The 27,783-nt window shown below is 48.0% G+C and overlaps 1 protein-coding gene across 8 annotated transcripts in view; it reads right to left on the bottom strand.

Annotated features, from left to right (window-relative positions):
- LOC147029186 (protein FAM200C-like) overlaps nucleotides 1–27,783 on the bottom strand; it is a 297,542-nt gene that overhangs the window by 83,879 nt on the left and 185,880 nt on the right. For 6 of the 8 annotated variants that reach the window (XR_015056816.1, XM_085876335.1, XM_085876338.1 and 3 more), the window contains exon 8: nucleotides 235–667. Coding sequence is in view for 7 of the 8 variants with exons in the window: in XM_085876335.1 (XP_085732461.1) it covers nucleotides 235–667 (433 nt within the window). In the remaining variant the exon portion in view is untranslated. Of the gene's footprint in view, nucleotides 1–234; nucleotides 668–16,476; nucleotides 18,228–22,819; nucleotides 22,982–27,783 lie in introns of those variants that run through there. The other 2 variants (XM_085876333.1, XM_085876339.1) reach the window with 2 other exon arrangements.

The raw sequence follows: 27,783 nt of genomic DNA on the forward strand, positions 1-27,783 counted from the left end.
CACAAGAGGTAAACACACTACCTGCTGTGTGGGAACAACTTACATGTGACATTAAACACAAAATTATTTGGAATTTAATGCAGTTTCAAAAAAAAGGGCTTATTTAAATCAGGAATTCAAACATGTTGGACAACACAAAATTGCTCCAAGACATTCCACAAGTTACAAACTAAAAAGGTAATGGAAGATAAAGGAATTTATTGACATGCTTGGGTGGATAACATGGTGACATACCAGATTTGGTTCTCAATCCATCATCCTGAGAGCGGGGGGTGCAGACATCAGTGAACCCGATTCCACAGAGTCCTGGAAAATTTTCCAGCTGCACATTTTGAAATCCAACAAACTTTTGACAGAAACTGGATAGTTCTCGAATAACATTCTCTAAGTTGACGAACAGACTTCCCAACAGAGAAGAGCCTGCAAGTTGGACAACCTGCGGCTTTAAAAAAGAATTCACAAATTTACAGAAGTCAGCATACGTTGCAAATTGAAATTTCTCTTTGGAGAGTGAGAGGAGCTCGGTTCGCAATGAATCCGACTCTGTACAAACTCGAAGGACCTTCTCATTCTCAATTCCAAGCTTATCGATCACTGCTTGGGCTGTTTCTGCTCTCAGGCCTTGTGATTGGAGCCATTCCAAAAAGCTCCCCATTCCTCCGATGACCTGCCAGGGACACAATATTAATGTCAATAAAGGAAGTGTTGTTTATTGGTGTGGTCGTCCAGTCATCCCAGTTGCCCTGTTCAAATCCAGTGAATCATATCAATGTGACAGTAGTGCAAGACCGTTTTGGGTGTTTCCCCCACAAAATTATGTTTTTGCTGAGATACCATTTGAATCGACCAAGCGTTGTAACAATTAGACCACACACTGCATGCAAATTAGGCTCAGCAAGCTTGATGTGCAACGTGGTGCAGATGTGCGGTGTTGAATCACCACGGCCAATCATTCCCTTCACAGGTTTTTCTTAATCACCAAAGAACAATGACAACCAGAATTCACCCCAATATGAGGGATATTTAATAAACAATGGCAATGGGAAGGAAACACAAGGAAGCAATACAATATCCAACTGGAGACTTGATTAAATAAGGCAATTCTCTGGATGCGTGTACATATGGAAGTCATTGAAGAAAACAGGGTTGGGCCGATCTCCACCAACTTTGCACACCTTGATTGGACAATATAAATTGATTGTGTAGTGTCGTGATAGGGATGCTTAGCAGGCAGACACGAGCGGAGGAACAGTCGAGCCCGGCTTTGTTGCACCAGCGGGAGTGCGAGTGTACTTTGCCCGCAGCTCTCCTTTATTACGTACTTAATGCACTCACGAGCCGCAGCGACTACGGCACCCACTACAACGCCTCAGGCGGCGCGCACTCCTTATGTCCCTGGCAGACACGATGACCACTCCCCCACAATCATGCCCTGCCCCGCAGGCCCGCAGGCTACACCACACTCCTCCCTCCTAAAACGATGATTATTAAATGATCATCATCATAATAAGCATAAGCAGCACGAAATACCACGATTTAAAAGCAGACAAGGTACAAAAAAAGAAAAAAAGCACAGTATAAAAGCACATCACATCATATAACGTGTGGATGCGAGCGAGTGGAGCTGCAACGCCAGGTTCCGAAGACTGAGTTGCACAAGGAACCCACAAAACTCTGACCGCGTTACCGATATGAAGCAACAAGGCGAGAAGAACAGCAGCACTACACAGCAAAAACGCCCCCAGGCGGCTCATGCTTACATGGCCTTCGGCGAGGTCGTGGCGACCTCCCGAGCAAACCTCCCCCGGCACCATCAAACGCCTCCGGCCCACAAGGCGGCACATCTCCCCCAGCCAGACCTGAAGCAGATAAACATTCCGAGGCCGGCAGCCCGCTGTCTGGAAGCCGTGGCACCAACGCCAGACCCGATTGACCTTGGGTGGCGCTGAACAGCGCCGCTGGCTGGATGCAACCAATGCCCCACAACAACACACGCACCACAATCAGTTGAGACTCCAACGCACGTCCAAACGGCCTTGAGCGAAAACAGAGAGCCGCGTCCCAGGCGCCAGGCACGTCTGACCTTGCCGAAACCAGAGGTGGGGGTAACGCTGAACAGCGCACCAGCCCTGGCTCCGAGTCGATCTTCGAGACCCACACGGCAGTTAGATGGTAGCAACTCCATTCAAACCACACTTCAACCACAGGCTCGTCATAAATCAATCAATAAGAATATCGTTGGTACAATTGCAAACTCATTTTCTCGTACAGCGCGTTCTTTCGATAAAATCCCTGCACATGACAAAGCAACCACCCGTGGCCTGGGGCAACGGGAGGCCAACAAAACCTCTTTATTCGCCACCATCGCTCCCAAAGCCTCCACATCATATCGATCATAATGCAAATCCCATCGATTGATCTCAGGCAAACCTATTCTCACACATGAACCGTCGGCATTTATTTCAACAACGTTAAACCGCATCACTCGAGCAATTAACAAACACGCAATGAACAGCAGCCCATAAACCACATCACGTGTCCATCTCTTGGTTGTCGTCTCGATGTTGCGAACCGTGACTTCCTTGAACGCGACAGGCTCGCTGCAACTCCCCGTTGAGACTGCCTGAACAACACAGGCGCGCCTTGCACCATGAGCGGAGCCGAAGCGCGAGAGCTCATCGCGAGAGCTGGCATGGCTCCCGTTGCTTCCGCACCGCACATCACCGTTGCAGGCACCAACGAACGGCCGCTCCCGTTGCATCGATGTGGCTCCCGCCGCCAGAACCTCGCCCTCGGGTCTCGAATGGAAGCAATGAAGGAAGCACCGGCGCACCTGGAGGTACGAACTGGAGATCCAGCTCGAGGCGCGTCAAACAGTCCCGACCCAAAAGGGCGGGCCCCTCCCCTCGCACCACGAACCTCGGAAGCACAACCCGCTGGGCAATCACGACGTGCACCCCGCCAACCGCCGGCAGCGCTTCACCGGCATACGTGTGCGATGCGAGGGCAGCACGAGTGGACTCAACTCGACACCCGATCAGTGCCCCGATCACTTCGACCTCCACTGGCATCGGTCCTGTCACCGTCGGACCAACTGAAACCAGGCTCAACATGGGCAGCATCAGTGCCCCGGTCACGTCAACCTCCCCTGCCATTGATCTTGTCACCTCCGGACCAATTGAAAGCAGGTTTAACATCGGCAGTATCTCCCGCTCCGGGTCGCTGGGATCTCCGTGCCCAGGCTGCAAAACTCGATCCGGGGCGTTACCGTGTACGCCATGCACCGAACACCGTACCGGCAGTAGGTCTCGACCCGGGACGGAAGGATCGCTTCGCACACCGCCATCTATGACTGTTATGATGGGCGATGACTCTCGGCACACACACCGTAGACGTCCCCGAGTGCTCAGACCGCCGTCCGAGTGATCGCATTGCAACGCTCGTCCACGACCCGCGCCGCAGACCGTGCGCGCGGCCGTGCGCGCCTGGCACATCGCGCTGACCTCCAGACCATCTGCTGCACACCGACCATCGAGACCCCGGACATTCCTCAGAGCTTGCGCGACGTCCAACGCCGCGTCCGAGCTGAACTGCGTGTCCTCGTTCTTTAGCCGTGACCTTGCAGAAATCATTCCCCCGATTTGTCGTGCCTCAATAAAACGAACTCCGGGCGCGGCCGTTGTCCACTCGACGTGACCGAAGTCGACCCCGACGAAGGCGGGCACGCGTCCGTGTGCCGTGCCCCGACTTCCTGTCATGCCTGAGCTGGCCGCGCTGGCGAGCCTCCTGGCTCCGGAGCCTGTGCGCGCGGCGAGCGAATCTGCAATACGCTCTTCGCGATGCGTACTCCTCCGGAACCTCGAACCGCGCGGGGTGCGCTGAGTTACTCGCTGCCGCTCCGAACCCAGCCAACTGCACACGCCGATCCGAACATCCTTGTCGAAAATGGGCATAAGTCCGTATTCAACCATCCTCGTCAGCCAACTGTAGTGTCGTGATAGGGATGCTTAGCAGGCAGACACGAGCGGAGGAACAGTCGAGCCCGGCTTTGTTGCACCAGCGGGAGTGCGAGCGTACTTTGCCCGCAGCTCTCCTTTATTACGTACTTAATGCACTCACGAGCCGCAGCGACTACGGCACCCACTACAACGCCTCAGGCGGCGCGCACTCCTTATATCCCTGGCAGACACGATGACCACGCCGACCACTCCCCCACCATCATGCCCTGCCCCGCAGGCCCGCAGGCTACACCACAGATTGGATCTTCTGATTTTGATTCTGACTTGATTGGACCTTCTGCACAAAACTGTTCAAGCTCAGTAAAGTTGCATGGGGATCGTTGATGGACAGCAATCTTCAAGTCATGCTACAGATATTCCATTGGATTTAGGTCAGGGCTCTGATTGTGCCACTCAAGGACATTCATCTTCTTGTTCCTCAGCCACTTCAGAGTAGCTCTGGCTGTGTGCTTCAGGTCGTTGTCATGCTGAAAGGTGAACTTCTGCCCCAATTTCTGCTTTCTTGCAGAGGATAGCAAGTTTTCCTCCATGTTTTTCTGTATTTTGCTCCATCCATTTTCCCTTCGATCCTGACAAGGGCACCAATCCCTGGTGATGAGAAACATCCTCATCACATGATGCTGTCACCACCATGCTTCACAGTGGGGATGGTGTTCTTTGGGTGATGAGCTCTGTTGGGTTTGCATCAAACGTACCGTTTTCATTTCGGCCAAAAAGTTCTATCTTGGTTTCGAAAGACCACAAAACCTTTTGCCACATGGCTTCAGAATCTGGAGAGTTTTTTTTTTGCAAGCCTCAAATGGGGACTCAATGTGGGATTTTTTTTCCATCATGTCCTCCTTCTTGCCACCCTTCCGTGCAGGCCAGACTTGTGGAGTGCTTCGGATATTGTCACATGCACACAGTGACCAGTCTTTGCCATAAAGGCCTGCAGCTCTTTCAAAGTTACCATTGACCTCTTGCTGGCCTCGCTGATCAGTCTCCTCCTTGCTTGGTCATCCAGTTTGGAGGGACAGCTTGATCTTGACAGGGTCTTTAGTGGTACCACATGCCTTACACTTCTTTGCGATCGTCTTGTTTGTGCTCCAAGGGATATTCAAAGCCTTTGAAATATTTTTATACCCATACCCTGATCTGTACCTTTCCACAACTCTATCCCAGAAGTCTTTTTAAGGCTCCTTGGTGCTCATGGTTTCGTCTTCACTGTGAAATCCACCATCCAGCAGAGGAAACTTACAGGAACAGCCGATTATATTCTGAAACTAGAAGGGCACTCGGTCGAGCACATACCTCCGCCACGAAAAGCCTGACCTACGAGAACATATTGGGTCCATGACATGTTTACCTCCGCCACCAAAGGTGAAGCAGGTGATGTCTCTGTTTGTGTACAGAATATCTCAAAAAGTTGTGGACAGATCCAGATTAAATTTTGTGGACATGTTGGGTGTGTAACAAGGACAAACCGATTAGATTTTAGTGAAGATCTGGATCCGGATCCAACTACGCGTGTGTACGTGTGTGCGTGTATGTGAAAATTACTGCTTTTGCCTGTTATCTCCACATGTGGGTGGGTTTCAGGAGGTGAAACAGAGACCTGCGACATCTCAAAGTGTGTGTGTGTGTGTGTGTGTGTGTGTGTGTGTGTGTGTGTGTGTGTGTGTGTGTGTGTGTGTGTGTGTGTGTGTGTGTGTGTGTGTGTGTGTGTGTGTGGATTGGTCTCAACACATGTGGGTTTCAGAATGTGGAATGGAGTCCTTCCAGGGTGGGCTTAGGTATCCCTCTTCATTTTGGTAAAGGCCCAGTCACACCTTGACGTTTTAGCCAGCAATGGCAACGTATTAAAATGTATGTAAAACGCTGGCTTAAGTTGAACTTTTGATGTTTTTTTTTAAAGATTCGGACGTATTCATAACGACTTGGTCTAATGCATAATGTATTAGAAACGGACACAGAACGTTTCGTTGTGTTATAGATAACTTATACCAACGAATGCTGAACCTGTTGTCGGCCTTCACAACCTATGCCCAACGATAGTCTAACTCATGCAGAGCGCGTTGCACGCATCGCCGACGATGACGTGGCGTAGGTTATGGAAAGGCTGCCGCACAATGATTCAAATCATAACCGCCGCAGAAATGGAAGTGTCAACATCGCAGTCACACCTTGGCGATCTTGCCAGCGTATGCCGACCTCTGATAAATGTGTCTAAAACGCTGGCGCACGTCGAATAGGGTATGGGTAAGTTTGGTGTGCGTGAATAGAACGCTAAAGTACGCTATCATACGTCGTATTAAATGGAGTACGTCTTGTAATTTTAAACATGTTGAAAATTTTATGACGTACTTGCCGTATGACACACGCTCCGCATGTGATGGGAATAAGTTGTACGCACGATATGCGATCGTTGACACACATCGACACACGTTACTTGAAAGGTACTCATAAGTCGAAACACGTCAAGGTAATGGTTAGCGTCAGTGTTCCAGACTCCCGTTTTTTTTTTTTTCTTCGGTATGACGGTGTTCGGTGTACAGTGCGGTTATGATTTAAATCGTTGAGCGGCAGCCTATTAATTATAGTATATTATAACCGCACGAGAAATCAAAGTGTCAAAATCACCATCATACCGAAGGAAGGAAAAAAAATAAAATAAATAAAACCAGGAAGTCTGGAATACTGAGGCTAACCATTACCTTGATGTGTTTTGACTTATGAGCACCTTACAAGTAGCGTGTGTCGATGTGTGTCGCCGATCGTGTAACGTGAGTACAACACGTAACTCATAGGTTAGAAATAAGTTTCGGGTACGCTAAACATTACCTCGACGTGTTTCGACTTATGAGTAACTTACAAGTAACGTGTGTTGACGTGTGTCAACGATCGCATGACGTGCCGCCAACTTATGGCCAGCGTTATGCGGAACGTGTGAGTCATATGCTGGCATAAGTCTTAAAATTTCAAGCATGGAAAATTTGAGGGCAACCGAAAAGTACAACGTTTAAAGCCAGCGTACAACGACGTATGGCAGTGTTTTTCAGCGTGCTGTCAATGTTATCAAAACTTACCCATAACGTATTCAATGTGTACCAGAGTTTTAGACAAATTTTCCAAAAATCGGCATAAGCTGGCGAAAACGTCAAGGTGTGATGGACCAAGTTGTGAAGTATTCTGTTTTCAAAGTTTTGTGCCGAGGGCTCTCTTCAGAAATCGTAACTGAGCCCTGGACGGCTTCCAAATGTACTTTGTTCGTCGTAATATTTGCAGGGATGGATATTAATATCTCTGTGAGGTTCTTCTTCATCATTCCCATGAGGTTCTTCATCATTGGTCCAACTTTGGCATTCTTCAGCTTCCAGGATCTTTTCACTTCATGCTTGAGATTTTGGTATTTTCGTCATTTTCTTGATTTCTACATTGTTAGTCCAAAATCACTGATATGAACACCTCAATAACAATGCCTTCTTCTCCTTTTTTGCACCAAAGTATGATATCTTGTCACAATGCTTTGTTTTCAATGTTCACACCTGGTGGGATCATAAGGTCGTACGTGAGCGGTACTTCAATGGTTTCAGTGAAGGCTTTTGGTTCATTTTCCCACAAATTTTCTGGAACTGGAACATCAAAGTTTTTCCAGACATGCCAGCGTATGACTTTACAAACTCTGTTGTGTTGTGTGTACAACTGTTCTGACACGTTTTTGTTTTTGTTTGTGTGTTCTTTCATTTTGCGTCACACATCATTCTCTTTGCAAACCCCAGATCCACCCCTCACCTGTCTGGATTTTTTTTTTTACCTCCTCCCCCCACACCCAACACACGCACGCACGCGCACCTCCCTCCCACAGGGTGAGACGTTTGGTGAGATGTCGCTATCTTCACTCATGTCTCCCCTCGGAGGGGGGGGGAGGTGGCGTGAGTGGGGAGGGGGTGGGGGAGACGTCGTGAGCGGGGAGGGGGTGGGGGAGACGTCGCGAGCGTGGAGGGGGTGGGGGAGATGTCGCGAGAGTGGAGGGGGTGGGGGAGACGGCGCGAGCGTGGAGGCGGTGGGGGAGACGGCGCGAGCGTGGAGGCGTTGGGGGAGACGGTGCGAGCGTGGAGGCGTTGGGGGAGACGGCGCGAGCGTGGAGGCGTTGGGGGAGATGGCGCGAGCGTGCACGCGTTGGCGGCGACGGCGCGAGCGTGGAGGCGTTGGGGGTGACGGCGCGAGCGTGGAGGCGTTGGGGGTGACGGCGTGAGCGTGGAGGCGATGGGGGTGACGGCGCGAGCGTGGAGGCGTTGGGGGTGACGGTGCGAGCGTGGAGGCGTTGGGGGTGACGGCGCGAGCGTGGAGGCAGTAGGGGAGATGGCACAAAAGCGGGGGGGGGGGGAGGAGAGACAGCGCGACGGTGATGGGGAGGTGGAGGATGTGCTCCCTCATAAGTGTGTTCTGTAAACCCCTAACCATGTCCTTGTGGAGCCCTATTGAAATGAGGATGTAATCTTGGTTGAGTGTTAACCAGGACTGTTATGTTGTTGGGGAAATGGCCCTTCGTGTGTTATTCAATATAGCATTAGCCCAGATCCCCCATTAAATGCATGTTTAGCCAGGTTGTTCGGTAATTGGACGTTACATGTGTGTCGGGAGGTGTAGGAGGCTGTTCATTGTTCGTACGGTGGTGGTGTACCGAGAGGTTCTTCTACTTCGTTCCCCTCTCCAAACGAGTCTCCGCCCAGTGCTCTGGGAGGGGCAGTCGGCTTTGAGGCAAGCGAGCGCCGGGAAGGCGGTGGTGCAACCGAGAGCGCCGAGGTTTTGCGATCGGTTTTCGTGAGGAGCAAGCCGAAAGAAAGGCAGGGAAGGGACTGCATGAGGTCTGTCTGCCATCAACTGGGAGAGAAACTGCCTGAGCATCGAGTCGGGCGATCGGCAGTAAGAGAGTAACTGCCTGGTGTCAAGTCTGCGATCTGCTTCATGAAAGAGGCAGGAGGAACTGCATGAGGGTGTCTGTGATCGGCTCTTGTGAAAAGGCCGCCCCGAAAGGCAGCAGAAGGAACTGGCTGCTGTGAGAGTCTGGGATCGGCTTGTGTGAGTCGGCGATCGACTTAATGAGGAGGTGATTGGCACGTCTTGTAATCTCATCGATCCACCTGCGGAGGCCAACACCCCAATTTGGCCTAGCCTAGTGAACAGGCCAGGCCTGGACTTGTCTGCTGGACCTTGTGAAAAGCCAGCTGGAGCATACCATTGATCTTTTGTCTTGGGCCGTCGACCTCGTGGGGTCTGGACGCGCTGAGGGCGTGCGCAACTGGTGCCAGGAGAAAAAAAAAAAAAAGAGTACGAGCACCATTTTGCCACGCCGCGTGCTCGAGCCGGGTGTTCGAATCCGTGACATCGGCTGGTTACGAGCCGCATTCGTGCTTTTGACACTTTTCCTCTTGTCCATGAAGCATCACCAAGTACTCTTGTGTCTTGTCTGCATGCTGTCCGTGTCTTGTCTGCATGTTGTCTAAGGTTTATCTCGCTAGGGTCCCTTTCGAAACCCGTAATCCGTAGCTCCCTCGTTAAGAACGGGTTATCGATTGATTATAGCATTGTCGTGCATGCTTGCTTGTGTTTTGTTGTGTTCCCCGATGTGTCTGAAATAAATCTGGCTGACTTATACGAGATTTGCCGCCTTGAATTATTTCGCTGAGAAACAGAGAGAAAGTGTGCTGAGAAACAATTCGCTCGATTGGTATATAAAACCAAAATGGTTACAGACTGGCAGAATTTGCTCGGTCTCTGACAAAACCAGTCTGTAACCGGGGTCTATTCCTCCAGCTGGCAAGGCACAGGTGTATTTTGGTATCGTGATCTGAGGCGCGTGACCCCGAGAATTGTGCCGAACCAGCCGGCGTTATAACCCCGGAGACGGCGGTGCTGCTAAGTGACGTCTGAATCCTTAACACTGGGGTCAAGAGTCGGGTGCGAATCCCACCACCGCTGAATCCTTCACACTGGTAGTCAGGAGTGGAATATTTTTACCTGTGGTGCATTTCGCACCCCTAACATTGGTTACGAGAGGGGGGGGGGGAGGAGAGAGAAGAGAGGAGAGAGGAGAGAGGAGAGAGGAGAGAGGAGAGAGGAGAGAGGAGAGAGGAGAGAGGAGAGAGGAGAGAGGAGAGAGGAGAGAGACGTCGCTCGCAAGTTCCAAATTTGCATTGATTTTATTTTGAGCGGATTGGGTGTAAAACTTCGAAATTCTAAAGAAAAATGGTGGCGCGGCTCCACCTCAGCGCAACACGAAGCGGGAGAGGGTTACTATAAATAGCGCAACGAACCACATCATGAAGAAAGCGCTCCCGCCCACCAGTTCAAACCATGTGGTCACAGCATGCGTCATGGCAAACGAATTAGGACGCCAACGCATACATTGGCGAGATTCATGCACGATTGTCGGATACCTTGGAACAGGTGGAGTGTGATGGGAATTACATTGAGGAGTTAAAATTAAATTGGACGAGGCATTACGGCACGCAGACGAGGTTCAGGAAAATTATGTGCACAGGGAATCACAACAATTGGCCGATGCACAGGAACAAATTCGGTGGCTGGAAAAGGACTCAGCCTACACAGGCGTGGAACTACGTGGAGAAAGGATTAAAGTAGAGTGGTTTACCCATTGGGTGAATTTGGTGGAACATGAGAAGAGCGAACTGAACAAAAGAATAGAGGAGGAGCAAATTAGTAACTCCCAGGATAGGAAGAGCTTGGAGGAAGAATGGAAAACAAAGCTGGAAAAGGAAAAACGGGAACACGATTTGGAATTGAAACAACTGAAGGAAGAGGTAAGATCAGGCAATCAGATAAGAGAAAGCCGAGAACAGAAGATAAAAAGAGGAGAGAAATATCTGGAGCAAAGGAAGAAAGAATTGTTGGGAAAGTCAAGACAGTTCGAGGAACTGCAGGGAGAAATGAGGAAAGTAGAGTGGAGTACCCATAAGTTGGAACAAGAGAAGAGCGAACTGAACAAAAGAATAGAGGAGGAGCAAATTAGTAACTTCCGGGATATGAAGAGCTTGGAGGAAGAATGGAAAACAAAGCGAGAAAAGGAAAAACGGGAACACGATTTGGAATTGAGACAACTGAAGAAAGAGGTAAGAAAAGGCAATCAGAAAAGAGAAAGCCTAGAACAGAAGATAAAAATAGGAGAGGAATTTCTGGAACAACTAAAGGAATATGGTAAGAGAGTGGACGACATGAGGAAGGAAGCATGCGAAAGAGGTGTTGAGATGAGCAAGGAATTAAGGGAAAAAGCTTCTGAGTTACAAAAACACCAAAATAAAGAGAGGGAATTACAAAACGAGCTGAGGATGTTGAGAGGAAAGAAAGAACGGAGAATAAAACGTTAAGGAACCCCAATGTGCAGGTCGAACAGTTAGAAGCCAAGGCAAGATTAAAGAATGAAATGGAAGAAAGAGTAGTGAAAGAACAGCGAATGAAGCAGGAAAGAGAAATCAACCAATTGAGGGAAACAATGAGATTGAGAAGGAAGAACAAGAGAGACAATGGGAGAGGAAACAAAAAGAACATGAATTTGAAATTGACCAACTAAAGGAGAGAGCAAGGTTGGAGTACGCGGAGATGGTGAAAGAACAAGGAATGAAGCAGGAAAGGGAGAGCAACCAATTGAGAGAGACAACGAGATTGGAGAATGAAGAACAAGAGAGACGGTGGGATAGGAAACAAAAAGAACAAGGAATGAAGCAGGAAAGGGAAATCAACCAATTGAGGGAAACGACGAGATTGGAGAAGGAAGAAAAAGAGAGACAGTGGGATAGGAAACAAAAAGAACATGAATTTGAAATAGACCAACGAAAGGAGAGAGCGAGGTTGGAGTACGCAGAGATGGTGAAAGAACAAGGAATGAAGCAGGAAAGGGAGATCAACCAATTGAGAGACGACGAAATTGGAGAATGAGGAACATGAGAGACAGTGGGAGAGGAAACAAAAATAACATGAATTTGAAATAGACCAACTGAAGGAGAGAGCAAGGTTGGAGTACGCGGAGATGGAAAACTCCGGAAAGATAACGAACAACTCAAAAGGCTCAGAGAGGAAGAACGACTCAAATGGAAAGGAAAATGGAGCCAGGAAGTAGAAAAGCACAATAATATGGGATGTGTGACATCACCACAGGGAGGAATGTTAGTGGTGTGGGACTTGATTGACATCACTCATCGGATGAAACCACAAGTAGAGCAAACCCTGGTGAAGGAGACATTGAGGGAGCATACGGGGTTGTTGACGAATGAAACACATTTTGAGCAGGTCCAGCAGGTGGAGCTGACAGCCCCAGAGGAGTGTGGCGAATCAATGATGAGCAACCTGCTGGAGAGAAGCGACCGGACCGAGGTGACTCTGGAACGAAGCAAGTACGAGGGCACATGCATACATGGTGCGGACGATGAGCTGAAGGTAGAAATGGAATTTTATGTTAATGAAGAGACTCTGTCCGATGGGGTGCACGTATGCGTGACCCCTGAATGTGTGTGTGGAATGCCTGTGAACGAATGCTGTGAGCCCACAGTCCAGACTACAGCACCGGTGTGTGCTGCCGAAGCCGAAACGTGCGTGGGTACTCACGTGGCGTTCGGGAATATCGCCCTGGAGTGCGAGGCGGTTGGTTAGTGCGCAGGCAAGGTTGAAGGTGTGGGATGTGAACACCTAACCTTGGAATGTGTGCAGCCTGTTTTGTGTGGGAGTCCTGAGCGTGGAATGAGGTGACATAGGAAATAGGTTAGAGGTGCAAAGGAAAATGGAAATGAAACCAGGACAGAACTTGACACAGGGGACAAAAACCATAATGGACAGCTCCGCATGGGTTCTTGCAGAGTTGGAGGTGCTGCATCCAGGAGCAGGCTTTAGAAATTGGATTTTAATTTATCTCTCAGCCTCACAGGAACTTTGGGATGGAGCGCAGATGAGTATCAAGCAGCACTGGCATGTGTCACTTGGTCTTCAAACCTCCCCGAGGACACGAGAGGTTCGGCATGCTGAGTGGGGTTTATCTGTCTTCAGGGAGTTATGGAGAAGAGGGGGAGGCTGCTTCTCCGATTGGGGTTCACCTGATTTCCGTTAACCCTGGAGAAGAGGGGGAGGCCGCTCCCCCGATTGGGGTTTGCTTGATTTCTGCGAACCCTGGAGAAAAGGAGGGGGTGGACCACAACCCCAAATGAGACGTGACCCCTTTGAGCCGTGGCGGAAAGGCGGCGGGGTCATGCAATGGGAACTGAGGGATTCGTTCCCTCACTTCCCTTCCAATGAGCCAAAGAAGCAGGCCATATTTGGATGTAAAAATCTTGATTGAAAGTTAGACCGAAAGTCATTGCAAATTGAGAGATGACGGAAGGGATAAGAGTGGCACGAGTGGATTTGGGTGATTATTGAAAAATGGTGGAGACACCACAGGCAGAGTGTTAAATACACCTGAAACGAGTGGATGACAAGGGGTGGCTTGTTTGAGAAAAGACTGAAATGCCTGGTTGGAACCATGCAGAGGTTCCATGGGGCTGGTGAAGAGATTTTGATGTTTCGTTTGGATTGTTGGACATAAACGATTAGGGCGCTATGGAGGAGGCCAGCCGGACGACAGATGTCGTGACAAATTGATTGGGGGTTGATGAAAAAGTGTACCAGTTAAATTTGATGACCAAGTGGGATCCGAGGGACTGGTGTGTTTTTGTTTCCACATAAAAGTGAAAGGTGTTGGATGGTGTTGTGGACTGGGTGTGCGGCACTCTGGAATGAATGACTAAAGTGTTTGGGTGAATGGCATGATTGTGCAAATGAGGAGAGTGAGTGCGAACGACGTACCCTGTCGGTAGGAGTCTCCTAACCAAGTTAGTGTAGGTTAGGGGGACTTGGAGGATTTGACATGGATTCTGGCTGCTGTTCCATTGTGCAGGTTAACTGCGAGGGGTAGGTACAGGCCAAGGTATGGGGGTACTGGCTGGGAGTGTGACATGGTATTGGAAGTTGGTGAGTCGGGAAATAGGGCAACAGGGCTTTGGGGGGTTCCTGGCAGGCGAAGGCTGTCAGAGGTGCCAGGAGAGCATGGTAGAGTTCAGCGCCAGGAGAGCACAGTGGGGTTCAGTGCCAGGAGAGCACGGTAGTGTTCAGTGCCAGGAGAGCACGGTAGTGTTCAGTGCCAGGAGAGCACGGTAGTGTTCAGTGCCAGGAGAGCACAGTAGGGTTCAGTGCCAGAAGAGCACGGTAGGGTTCAGTGCCAGGAGAGCACGGTAGGGTTCAGTGCCAGGAGAGCACGGTAGAGTTCAGTGCCAGGAGAGCATGGTGGGGTTCAGTGCCAGGAGAGCATGGTAGGGTTCAGTGCCAGGAGAGCACAGTATAGGTGCGAGGAGAGCACAGTATGGGTGCTAGGAGAGCACAGTATGGGGCCAAGGTATGGGGGTACTGGCTGGGAGTGTGACATGGTATTGGAAGTTGGTGAGTCAGGAAATAGGGCAACAGGGCTTTGGGGGGTTCCTGGCAGGTGAAGGCTGTCAGAGGTGCCAGGAGAGCATGGTAGAGTTCAGTGCCAGGAGAGCACGGTGGGGTTCAGTGCCAGGAGAGCACGGTATTGTTCAGTGCCAGGAGAGCACGGTAGTGTTCAGTGCCAGGAGAGCACGGTAGGGTTCAGTGCCAGGAGAGCACGGTAGAGTTCAGTGCCAGGAGAGCACGGTGGGATTCAGTGCCAGGAGAGCATGGTAGGGTTCAGTGCCAGGAGAGCACAGTATAGGTGTGAGGAGAGCACAGTATGGGTGCGAGGAGAGCACAGTATGGGTGCTAGGAGAGCACAGTATGGGGGCTAGAGAGAGCCACCCCTTAGTTATGAGCACCAGAAGCACGCTCAGGTGAACCCCGAGGTCGCTGGGTGTCCTCCACCCCCGATTGGAAGCAGGAAGAGGCCTAGTAGTAGTCACACTCCCCAGCCAGCGAGTTATGCCTTGCACCACCCAAATGGAAAAAGACAAATAAGGGCCTTGCCCAGGTTTAAAAGAATGGAACAGTGTGCCAGGTTGGGAAAAATGGGTCATTCGGATCATTCTAGCCATAGCAGGATTTGTTGCATTGTTTAGAGCTAAAAGTAAATGGTTAGGTTTGATGAACTCTCCTCCACACCATTCATGTGTGACACCTGGTACGAGTAGTGTTGATGGGAAAATTTGTTCACAAGGGTCAGGCTAATTCACCCTCTCCAAGTGCCAGAGAGGCCACCAGTATGTCATGAGCACACACCCACGAAGATAACAGTTGAGTAATGAACACACCATCCCATCTGTAAAGAAAAAAAAAAAGGAGAAGAAAGAAAAAAAAAAAGGAACTTAACATCAACAAGTCAGGCAAGGAAGGTTAAGGGTATCTCCATCTCACCTGGTCTGAGGTCATCACACCCACTTGCGTCCTCAAGAACGCCTCCAACTGCATTTGCTACCATCGATATCACAATGCCACCATTGGCTGTGTCACCTGCTGTCCAACGCAGGGCTTGTTGCTGCTGCTGCTCGTAAATAGGCCATTGCGGCCGAGAAATCATTTTGTGGGCCATATGGGCCGTAGCATTTTTGTGGGTCATTGAGGCCAACGTTCTTTTGTGGGCCGTTGCGGCCGAAGATTCATGCCATTTTGTGGGCTCAGTGGGCCGAAGAACTCTTTGTGAGATTAGGCCACTGGGCCGACTGAACTCACCTGGTGAGAGGCCAATAAGCCAATAAGGCCACGAATTGAGGAAACCCTCAGGGGTGAATGGACAATACTGCCGGGAGGGGGCATGAAGGAGCGAACATGTGAAAGAACTTTGAACCTTTGAATGTCCTGCTCCGATGCAAATATTGGTGTTAAAAGTAAAATTGAATGTCCTCCCGTTCAAATCCATAATTAGAATGTTAAGTCGTGTGCATAGAGTGTGAATTTGTTTGTTAGATTTGTGATCCGACACACTAGGATAGGGACATGCCAATCTTACTGTGACACTTTGGTTTTTGGAGTTAAGTCAGTGTTTTCTATCCACAGGGCTCACTTGGGCGGCTGCCTAAGTCAATTTCTGGCCGCCCAACTGCTCAAACACCCATTTCTGGCCACCCAAATGACTTAACAACATTGTCCACATGTTTAAACTGTTACGGTTGTGGAAATTCACAGATCACCATTCAGGTTCCCCGAAGATCAGTTATGTCGATAAGTGTGTGTTCCAGGTTAGATTTCCCTACCGATGTATAACAGGAATTATTCCTGTGCCGGGCTGTGCAAGTATGGGTTTTTTTTGTGAACCAGCCCGAGAATTGTGCCGAACCAGCTGGCATTATAACCCCAGAGACGGCGGTGCTGTTTACTCTAGTTACAGTGGTTCCCAACCTTTTTTCTGTCATTTCCCCCTGCACCCAATTCAACCATCCAGATTTCCCCCTTCATGTGTATGAGAGAAAGAACAGTTAAAACACACTGAGACTATTTACTAATTTATTTTTCAAATGCACTAACACAGCTAACATTAAATTGTATTGAATAAGAACACAGCATTTTAGTGTGACTTCTGGCATTGTTTGCCGTTCACGAGTCCTTCAATGTCTGGGGGAGTTATGGAGAGCGCACAGCGAAGATCCGCCTCCACCTCCAACTTGTTGCGTGCCTTTGTTTTGAGGTGTACCAGTGCCGAAAATCCTGTCTCACACAGGTAGGTGGAAGAAAACTGGACCAATATCCGCAGAGCATTGGTCGCAAGAAGCGGGTAGGTTCCTCGGACTTGGGTCCAAAACTCTTCCAGTTCCATATTCTGGAAGGCATCCTTCGCTGTAGAGTCGTTTTCAAGTCCAGGAACTCTTCCTGCCACGCTTCTGGCACATCATCAACGTTCCTCTGAAATGGGTCTCTGATAAGCTTGTTCTCGTTGCTCTCGTTTGTGATCCCCGGGAAGTAATACTTGAATTCTTCCTCCAAGCCTTCGAGGTGTTGTTTGATATCCTCGGCTATTGGATCAGGCAGACCATCCTCCATATCCTCCACACATTCGTTCAGAGCGAGGAATGAGGAAAAACTTCCACTCCCCGCTCTTTTCTTCCACAGTTCCAGTTTAGCCACGAAAGCTCTGATCTTGTCCGACTGAAAAAGAATGTTGGTCCCTTTGCCCTGCAGTTTCCGGTTGAGCTCGTTCAATGCACTGAAAATATCGGACAAGTAGGACAGCCGCACACGGAAAAACTCACCCTTCAACGCCTCCAGAAGCACAACATTCTCTTGGGCCCGAAGGAAGGCTACCACCTCATCAAACAATTCCAGGACTCGCTGCAACATGTTTCCCTTTGAGAGCCACCTCACCTGAGTATGAAACAGCAACGATTCGTGGTCGGCTTCCATGCCTTCACAGAACCGACGGAACAGCCGAGTGTTCAGAGCGGAACCCTTGATAAAGTTGACGACTTTGATGACAGTCTCGAGATGCTGCTTGAAGTTCTTGGGGAGAGTTCTCGAAGCAAGCGCCTCTTTGTGGATCAGACAGTGTGTCGATTCCACTGCCGGATTCTTTTGCTTGACGAGCGTGACGAACCCCGATCGAGAGCCGAGCATGGCTGGGGCACCATCCGTGCACACCCCAACCAGAGACTCCCAGCTGATGTTGCTGTCTTCGAAAAAGTCATTGATAAGGTCCATCACATCCTGAGCTTTGGTCGTGGTCTGGAGAGGTTTGCAGAAGAGGAATTCTTCTGCAATTCCTTTTTCGGTGGTATAACGAACAAAGACCAACAGCTGGGACAGATTCGCAACATCTGTCGATTCGTCGAGTTGAATCGAAAAAAACTGTGACCCTCGAACCTTCTGAACAACTTGGTTCTTGATGCTCTCAGCCATATCATTGATCCGTGACCGAATGGTGTTGTTTGAAAGGGAAATCTGGGTCATCTTGTTGTGGGCAGCCTCACCAAGGACCAACTTCATGCACTGCAGCATACAGGGCTTCACCAATGTTTCACCAATTGTGTGTGGTTTCTTCTCCCTCGCAATCTTGTACGAGACTTCCTATGACGCTTTCACAAAAGCATCCGTTTGCTGACGAAACGTTCCAGTTGAGTCCAGTCTCATCTTCTTCAGATAATTTTGTTTCAGCTTGAAGTATTCACGATCCTTGTTCTGTAGTTCGGGATGGCATCCTTGAAGGTGTTGCTTCATCTGGAATGGCTTCATGCTGTTCATCTACTCCTGAGAAGAGAACAGAAGGCTATTACTGGAAATTATTTTCTAATTATTTTCTGATAATTTCCAGAATTTTAATTCCAGACTAGAATTTCCCCCCTGGGGGAAATTTCCCCCCGGTTGGGAACCCGTGCTCTAGTAGCTCATGGTGGTTTTGTATGCACTTGTATGTCCAGAGCTAAACTCTTCAAAAATCATCTAATTGAAGGTCATTGAACAATTTTTGGTTGGTAACACATTTGCCAGTGACGGCGAAATAGGTGAAATGGCCACGCCCCTTTTTAAGCGAAGTACTACCAACCACCATGACTGTATCTCCAGAACCGTTGGACCTAGAAGGTTGTGTGACCACTCAAAATGTTCGGAATGGCCACATTATGGGGGGTCAGTAATACGTTTCCATGTCCAAAAGTCAATGGTTTTTAAGATATTTGCCAAAAACTGATTTCAACATGTTACGGACTTCAATTATTCATAATTGTTTCTTCTTCTTTTGTTCAATTACTTGATTCCTGAAGATTCTAGGTGGGCAATAATCTGCATTAAAAAGATTGCGATTAACCGTATTATTTCTTTGTTGTAGGAGGCACTAGGTGTTCAAGTGTTAAAGAGTTCTCTGGCTGATGTGCTGCCCTGCCAAGTCATTGAGAAGTCACACCTGGTCAAAGGCACTGGCGATATACCAGAGTCATTTTCAACAACACCATACAATGATAATCGAAAACACAGTATTGATGATGATTATTTCCTTTGGTGCATGGCTAGACAGAAGTACACAGATCGTGAGGAGGGATCTTTTCCTAGCTTCACAGCAACAATGAGTGCGCTCCAGGATCAACTGAAATTTGATATTACGAAGACGTCATTTGTACCCATCCTTCCATATGTCGCGACGGAAATGGACACAATATTCACATCCATTCTCAACTTTCAAGATGTCTTGAAGCAAAAGAATGCCATGTCGGGGGCATTATGGTCTGATGAAAGGGTGTATGCAATCGCAAAAGAAATCCAGCTGTTTGAAGCCCGAACAGTTTGGTAACATATTCCTTGGAATGGGACCATTTCACATGGAGAAGATTGTAATCGCTTGCCTTGGAAAGTTTCTCGGCTGTATCGGTACCGATCTGGCTTTGATTGAGACTGAAGCCTTTGGGAAGCTTGTTGTAGAGAATAGTGTCATGACAGGAGGTCACTACTGTAAAGGCAAGGAGGCAATGAGTCTGGTATCAGAGGTGATGACGGTTCTTATGTTTGAGGAGTTTCAGACTGACAAGGACAGTACTCATTGTGAATTAGAGAAGCAAATAGAGACCATGGAAACGAAGATGCAGCAGGTTGACCATACAGAATTCAGGGAGATTTGGGAAGAAAGCAAGCTCTTACATGCGGACTTGAAGAAGTCTTTCACAGAATGGAAAGAAACATCGGGCAATGAAAATGTGAGGTACTGGAGCTTGTTTCTGGATGAGCTGTATCCTATCCTGAGGGATCTTACACACTCTATTCGACAAGGCGATTGGCATCTTTTCATTTCAGCTGTGCGTAGGTGCATGCCTTTGTTCTTCGGGTTTGGCCGGACAAACTATAGCAGATGGGGTACGCTGCTCCTTGAAGATTGCCTTGACATACAAAGGAAGTTCCCGGGTATCTACAGATGTTTTATAGATGGTGGATGGGTCATGTACCACACTCTCCGACAGGGCAGTGCAGTAGGCTTTGACATGGCACTCGAAAAGTGTTACAATAAACCCGCTAAGGTTGCAGGAGGTATCATTGGGATGACAAGACAGTAAGAGGCAGTAGCCTTATAGAATCTCTTGAAGCATGAGAAAGATCTTCATGTGGCACAGCTGCTCGAATGGTGTAACTTGGGCGACAAAGGCGACAGTGAACTGAACCTACATCATGAGTTCAATCCAAGTTCTACAAAGATTGGCCATGAACGTGCAAGGACACTTTTGGATTACATAAAATCCATCAACAATCCATTCAGCACTGGGATCAGACTTCACAACATCTCAACTGGAGCTGATATACCCCAGGAGGTTGTTGACGGATTACTTGAATGCCTGGAAACTGGTGAGAAGAGTTATCAAGAGTTTGTTGAGACCAGATTTCGGAATAAGGAGAAACGCAAACATGACACAATACCTACTAACCGCAAGACTGTTTTTGTGAAGCATGCTTCTACACCGTCCACAGCGAAGAAATCGATGACAAAAAAAGATGTTGCAGAAACGATTAGGTACATTGATTATGCCAGAGAAAGAGGGCACAGCATGCTAGAGCTCCTGAAGTATGAATTGACCAGCACATCCCAGTTCCTCACCACTGAATGTAAAGATGGCATCAGATTGAAGAAGCCTGATAAAGCCTCCTTATCGAGAGAACCAGTCAATCAACTTCCAGAGAAGAAAAGGAATGTCAAATGTGATGCTCAGATGACAATAGTGGACTTCATGGCACTTGTGCGAAAACTACCAATGAAAAAGATGGGCCTTGACACATTTGGGCAATTGGCTGAGAGTCTTTCCAACAGCATTCTTGCTGAAGGTTCTGAGTCCACAAGAATAGACATTATTTTTGATGTATATCAAAAATCATCAATCAAGCAAATGGAACGTGCACAGAGAAGTTCTTCTGAAGAAATCACTATCACCATTAGGTCTGACAATCAGAAACTCCCTGTCGATCTTGATATTTTCTGGAGCTCAATGTTGAAGTAAGTAAGGTTGCAGGAGTATGTCTTCAAGTGGATGCTGCAGAATGTTGTGTCAGAAAAGGAAATTATCTTTGGAGGAGTATATGGGGGTGAATGTCGGAAACTGTTAGCTGGCACTGAAACACAGATCCCTGAGCTCTCAAGCAACCAAGAAGAAGCCGATGACAGAATCATGTTCCATATTAATGATGGTGTTGTGAAACATGGGGTTCAATCAGTCTTGGTTGACTCACCTGACACAGATGTCTTTGTCAACCTCATCTTCCACTTCAAGAAAACCTGGCAACTACAAAAGCTGTTTGTAAAGCTTGGTAACCGGAAAAACAAGACAACGGTGCCAGTCCACCTGTGAGTTGATCACCTGGACAACAATTTGGTGTCGTGTCTCCCAGCCATTCATGCACTTAGCGGGTGTAACAGTACCAAAAACTGTCTGGCATGAAAGCATCCATGGATCTCTCCCTACTGGAAGGGTTTGGTGTAGACTGTAGAGGAACTGTCACCACAGATGATAAGTAATGCTGAATAAATTCCTTGTGTCTGGATTAAAGAAGACCGACTGTTCCACATTCGATGAGTATCGTTGGGAGCAGTACCACAACTCCAAGAAAGAGCTCGACTTCAACCAGCTTGTGTGCTGTTCTTCAACGCCACGAGAACACATAAAGCGAGCAGATCTGCAGTGTAAGATGTGGTTACAAGCTCCAAATCCTGCAGTCACCAAACCAGATCCACGCCAGTATGGTTATAAAGCAACAGATGTTGGAATTACACCTGTGATACTGCCGGTACCGTGCAGGCCCGATGACCTGCCCCCTCCATGCAAATGTCCAACATCATGTACGAGTACCAAGACGTGCACTTGCAGAGGAATGAACATAAAATGTGTGGTGTTTTGTGGCTGTAGTAAAGGCAAAAAGTGTAAAAATCCACATAATTAAACTATAAAATATGGACAAATGTGCAAAATTACAACAGGTAATATAATAAAGGGTCAGAACTGTAGTGCGTACCATGCTGAAATCAGTTTTTGGCTAATATCTTGAAAACTATTGACTTTTGGACATGGAAATGTGTGACTGACCCCCCATAATGTGGCCATTCCGAACATTTTGAGTGGTCACATAACCTTCTCGGTCCAACGGTTCTGGAGATACAGTCACGGCGGGTGGTCGTACTTCGCTTACAAAAGGGGCTTGGACATTTCACCGATTTCGCCGTCAGTGGCAAATGTGTTACCAACCAAAAATTGTTCAATGACCTTCAATTAGATGATTTTTGAAGAGTTTTGCTCTGGACATACAAGTGAATACAAAACCACCACGAGCTACTCTAGTAGTTAAGTGACGTCCGAATCCTGAACACTGGGGTCAAGAGTCGGGTGCGAATCCCGCCACCGCTGAATCCTTTACAATATTTTGTCCCCACACGATGTTTAGTTTTGCCTTCTGGGATTATAAATCAGGTTTTTAATCTCCATTCACGTTATGAACGTTGAACATCCCACGGAACAGGTGAAGTAGGTAATCGTACCTCGTCCCCTCGTTTCACCTCCTCATTTAGAGATCACATTGGATTTACAAGTTAATTATAAAAGGTTTCTGGTAGTTTTGTAGTTAAAAGGAAGAATGAGGTTTAATCCTCGTTGTAGGAAGTTTAGTGACGATGTGATTATTAAACAATGTGGTGAATAAAACAAAACGAGTGAAAAACACCTCATTAAATCAACAACCAAACACCTCAACAAACATTGAATAAAAACTCCTTTCACTTTCCTTCATTTCCGTCATCGAGGAACAGAAAATTACTATTTTATATTTAAATTAACGTTTACACATCTTTCTCGGTATTAATGAGGAAACTCCGAACTCACCTCTTCCTCAGGAGATCCGACCCGACCACGAGGACCTTGGTTCGACCACGAGGACAGAGAACCAGGAAGAGGGGAAGAAAGATAAATAAATGGGGAATCAGAAGGAGGAACTCCCGACCAAGCTTATCTATAGACCCCACCGACCACCGTGCAGATTGTTTTTTCTTGGTGGGGGGGGGGGGGGTTCGAGTTTTTACATATTGAAGAATTCTGATGAAAAGTTGCAATAAAAGTATAAAATACAAGTTTTAATAACATGATGAGGAAACATCACAGGGGTAAATACTTGTGAACATTTCATCGGTTGTGATATCGTTTTGATTTTCAATCCGACGACTCCGGACATTTTTGCGATTTCACGGCTGAAGCGGTTCTCTCGAAGGGCTTGGAAAGCGATAGCAAGCCGCTTGCTGACGGAACACACCTTGCTCCTTCAAATAAACACATCGTTTGGAATGAGTGTGTGTACCTTCAGAATGAGTGTAATGTTCTTCTTCTTCACCAAGTTTTTTTTAAATTGTCAGGCTGTGTGGGACAATGATCACCAATAAAAGACTGTAAGATATGTTGAGGTAATATGGGACATGAACCACAGTTCATGAAAAGTCGATGGTACTACCGCAAACTATACTAACATGGCTTCTATACAGTGAGCAGAAGTGATTCTTGGTGATCAATCAAAACACAGAAGATGAAGGCTGTCCGTTCATCTGTTAGCAATGACGCTGATTGGCTGTGTGAGGAGGCCATGTGCAATGTGATTGGCTCCTGGAAAAATTATCGTGTGTCCTGATTAAAAGCTGATATTCGAAATATGATTCAATAATATTACGATCAGAACTCATGGCCGAAATAATTGTGTTGAAATCGAGTTAAATCTGAGAAAAAAACGATTTCTTTAAACCCCATTTTATTAAATAATACACTCAGCAGCGGAGCACATCATCATCTCCTTCCTTCCTTCCTCCCTCCCACCCTTCCTTCCTTCTCTCCCTCCCACCATTCCTTCCCTCCCACCCTTTTTTTCTTCCTTCCATCCGACCCTTCCTTTCTTCCCTCCCTCCCACCCTTCCTTTCGTCCCTCCCTCCCACCTTTCCTTTCGTCCCTCCCTCCCTCCCACCCTTTCTTTCGTCCCTCCCTCCCACTCTTCCTTTCTTCCCTCCCTCCCTCCCACCCTTTCTTCCCTCCCTCCCACTCTTCCTTTCTTCCCTCCCACCCTTCCTTCCTACCCTTCCTTCCCTCCCACCCTTCACTCCCTCCCTTCCTTTCTTCCATCCCTCCCACCCTTCCTTTCTTCCCACCCTCCCTCCCTCCCTTCCTTTCTTCCCTCCCTCCCACCCTTCCTTTCTTCCCTCCCTCCCACCCTTCCTTTCTTTCTTCCCTCCCTCCCTCCCACCCTTCCTTTCTTTCCTCCCTCCCTCCCACCCTTCCTTTCTTTCTTCCCTCCCTCCCACCCTTCCTTTCTTTCTTCCCTCCCTCCCACCCTTCCTTTCTTTCTCCCCCTACCACCCTTCCTTCCCACCCTTCCTTTCTTCCCTCCCACTCTTTTTCTTCCTTCCCTCCGACCCTTCATTTCTTCCTTCCCTCCGACCCTTCCTTTCTTCCCTCCCTCCCACCCTTCCTTTCTTCCCTCCCACCCTTCATTCCCTCCCTTCCTTTCTTCCTTCTTTCCCTCCCACCATTCCTTTTTTCCTTCCCTCCCTCCCACCCTTCCTTTCTTCCATCCCTCCCACCCTTCCTTCCCTCCCTCCCTTCGTTTCTTCCTTCCCTCCCTCCCACCCTTCCTTACTTCCCTCCCACCCTTCCTTTCTTCCTTCCCTTCTCCTCGAGTGCGAGAGGAATACCTAATGACTGGTTAGGCCAAAGTCACATTTGCTCGACGGCGAGGATACGGCGGCCGTACGCCCTCTGAATTGACAGTAATGTGTGGCGGCCACAGAGTTTCTGCGGTGGCCTCAGGGTGGCCCAACGCCGTTTGGCTATATTTTACAGGCCGTAAGGTCGCCGTGGAATTATAATGCGGAATTATAACTTTTTTTCATTTCTACGTTCGCCGTAGCAATTCGACAAGCCGAAAAAAAAAACTGGTAAAAAAAAAAAATTAACCCATTCGTTACCGTCCGTCTGGCCACACGTTCGCCTTAGGGCCCCCTGCGGGCACCTTGAGGCTACCTTGCATCTGCATTGAAAATTCTATGGCCGCCGCAGGGCCCCCTTGAGGTCACCGTGCGACATCAAATCAAAGACCGGATGGCAACCCCACGTTTTCGGTCTCCACAATTTCTAAGACCTTAGGCCTAAGTCACATTTGCTCTACAGCGAGGATACGGCGGCCGTACGCCCTCTGAATTGACAGAAACGTGCGGCGGCCGCAGAGAAACTGAGGTGGCCTCAGGGTGGCCCTACGCCATTTGGCTATATTTTACAGGCCGTAAGGTCGCCGTGGAATTATAACGCAGAATTATAACTTTTTTCATTTCTATGTTCGCCATAGCAATTCGACAAGCCGAAAAAAAAACTGGTAAAAAAAAAATTAACCCATTCGTTACCGTCCGTCTGGCCGCACGTTCGCCTTAGGGCCCCCTGCGGGCACCTTGAGGCTACCTTGCGTCTGCATTGAAAATTCTATGGCCGCCGCAGGGCCCCCTTTAGGTCACCGTGCGACATCAAATCAAAGACCGTACGGCAACCCCACGTTTTCGGTCTCCACAATTTATAAATACGCCGTGCGGCTCCCCGAAAAATAAAAACATATGTGACTGGTACATTGTGTGACCGTGGAAATACTGCGGCCGCCGTATAATTGCTAGTGGCCATAGATTTTGGAGGCCCCACGGCCGCCATGGAAAATGTGACCTCGGCCTTAACGAACCTGTGTGACAGGAGACCGGAGCAATGCTGGCTGAGCGGTGCAGACACAAGTGGCCACTTCAGGCGAGGTAAAGGCAAACTATTACAGGTTCTCTTCCCTCTCCTTTTGTTGCGTTACGCATTTGCACAGCCGCGAATCCTGTCTCTGTGTCTCTTTGGTGACGTAATCTTGAGGATTCGAGTTGAATCATTTTGTGGGAGAAAAGCCAGTTGTAGCACTGTGCAAGAGAAGTTCTAAGTGTCTCCTTGTGAACATCATTCCATTCCGTAAGGATCGAGGACCCTTGGTCTCAGTCTCTTGGAGAGTGGGGCCAGAATGATGATCCCTGGGGCATGATGATCACCCCCCCCCCCTCACGACTCCAATAAAGCTCGCATTGGACAGTGGCGCCACTCAACGATAGATCGATTAACTACAATTCCACTGTGGAAGGCGCATGATGAGAAAAAACGCTGTGTTCGTTATATCAGAAAAACATCATTTTCCTCCTGAAAAAGAAAATTTTCGAATCATCGGTGAGTACGTATTATCTCTATGAATAAGTGTAGTAGGAATGGTATCTGTATAGAGGTAGATACGTAGCTTTATGCCCATATTGCACGTATGTTTTGCCTTGCTCATTGCTGTAATTTATGATTGGCCGACGATTTTGTAAAAATACTGGTGGTGGGGTAGGATGATCACTTGATTGTGGGGCAAGTTGATCAGGTGATCAGATGACAATAATGATATTATTGAAGGAGACTTTGCAATTACAAAAATAGATGAGAAAAAAGCGCGATCAATTCTGTCCATAGCGCGTGTGGAGGCAATCGACGACAGTGGATATGAGGGATCTTTCTCCGCAAAGTACCTCCTCATATGAACTTCGATCGACCTATGTTCATCGTGGACAAGACAGATTGTGAGACTTTTTCCAAGGAGGACATCGTTAAAGAAAACTACCTAGATGTAGATGCACAGTAGATGATGGCGTACACGTACACGTCTCCTTATTTTCTGATCTGATCAAAATGGTTGACTGGTCGATTGGTGGCCATTTTAGTTGTCAATAAATATGGACGAGCCCTTTAAATTCAGACAGCAAAATCACTGAAACAAAAGGGGCTATGACGTTTTATGTCTTTTTCCCTTGTTGAAAAATGACAATTATTTGCTTTTCTCTCACAGGAAACAACATTTGGAGGCTGGGAAAGAATCCTTTTGTCTAATATTTTCTGGTATTCCTTGGCTGTAATTGACTGTTTACACATGAACTCACCAACACCAGCAAATGAAAATGCACCCCAGATGATTATTCCACCTCCTCCATGCTTCACAGTTGTTGAAATGCATTCAGGGTTGAATCTCCCATCAGATCTGTGAAGTCAACTTTCTGGGGCATCACGGCAAAGCGCAAATATTGATTCATCACTCCACAGAACTCTCTGAAACCAATCATAATCACAGTTCCCATATTTGGCCAAAAAGTGCAATCTGTCCTGAATGTTTTTCTGAGAGGCTTATACAAGGAAATACAAAGGAAATCAGACACAGGTGGAGGCCATTCAGCCCATCATGCCTGTGCTACATCAACACCACCTGAATTTATCAATGCAAGATCCAAAGAAGAAAATGCAAATTTCTTTGGCATTACAATTGCTCATCCCCAACACCTTACACTTGCTCAGGTTAAATTCCATCTGCCAATATTTTGCTTCTCCCAATCTGTATCACCCCACTCTCTCCTCATACCCTCAAGGGTTGCCTTCCTGAAATGTAATAGTCTTATTCTACTATCTTGAACTCTAACCCTTCACAGAGTCTTTGAACACACAATGTTGTGGTCACTTGCTCCTAAATTCTCCTCCACCTATACCTCCTCCATCATATTGTTGTGGGTCGGGGGTCGGTGGCGAGGAACGGCCGCCAGATAGAGCAGTGGAGCCATTTCCCACTGAACACCCAGAATTTAGGTCGTGACTCGCGGACAACTCAGAAGGTCATGGGTCACTTAAGAACCGTGCTCGCCAATTCTCGGGGGTTGTTGTCACTTAAGGACCGTGCTCGCCAAATTGTGAGATAAACACTTGTCCAAAAATAAAACCGACT

This window comes from Eptatretus burgeri, chromosome 4 (genome assembly GCF_056783735.1).
Source record: "Eptatretus burgeri isolate ZD-2024b chromosome 4, Ebu_testis_v1, whole genome shotgun sequence".
Taxonomy (NCBI): Eukaryota; Metazoa; Chordata; class Myxini; order Myxiniformes; family Myxinidae; genus Eptatretus; species Eptatretus burgeri.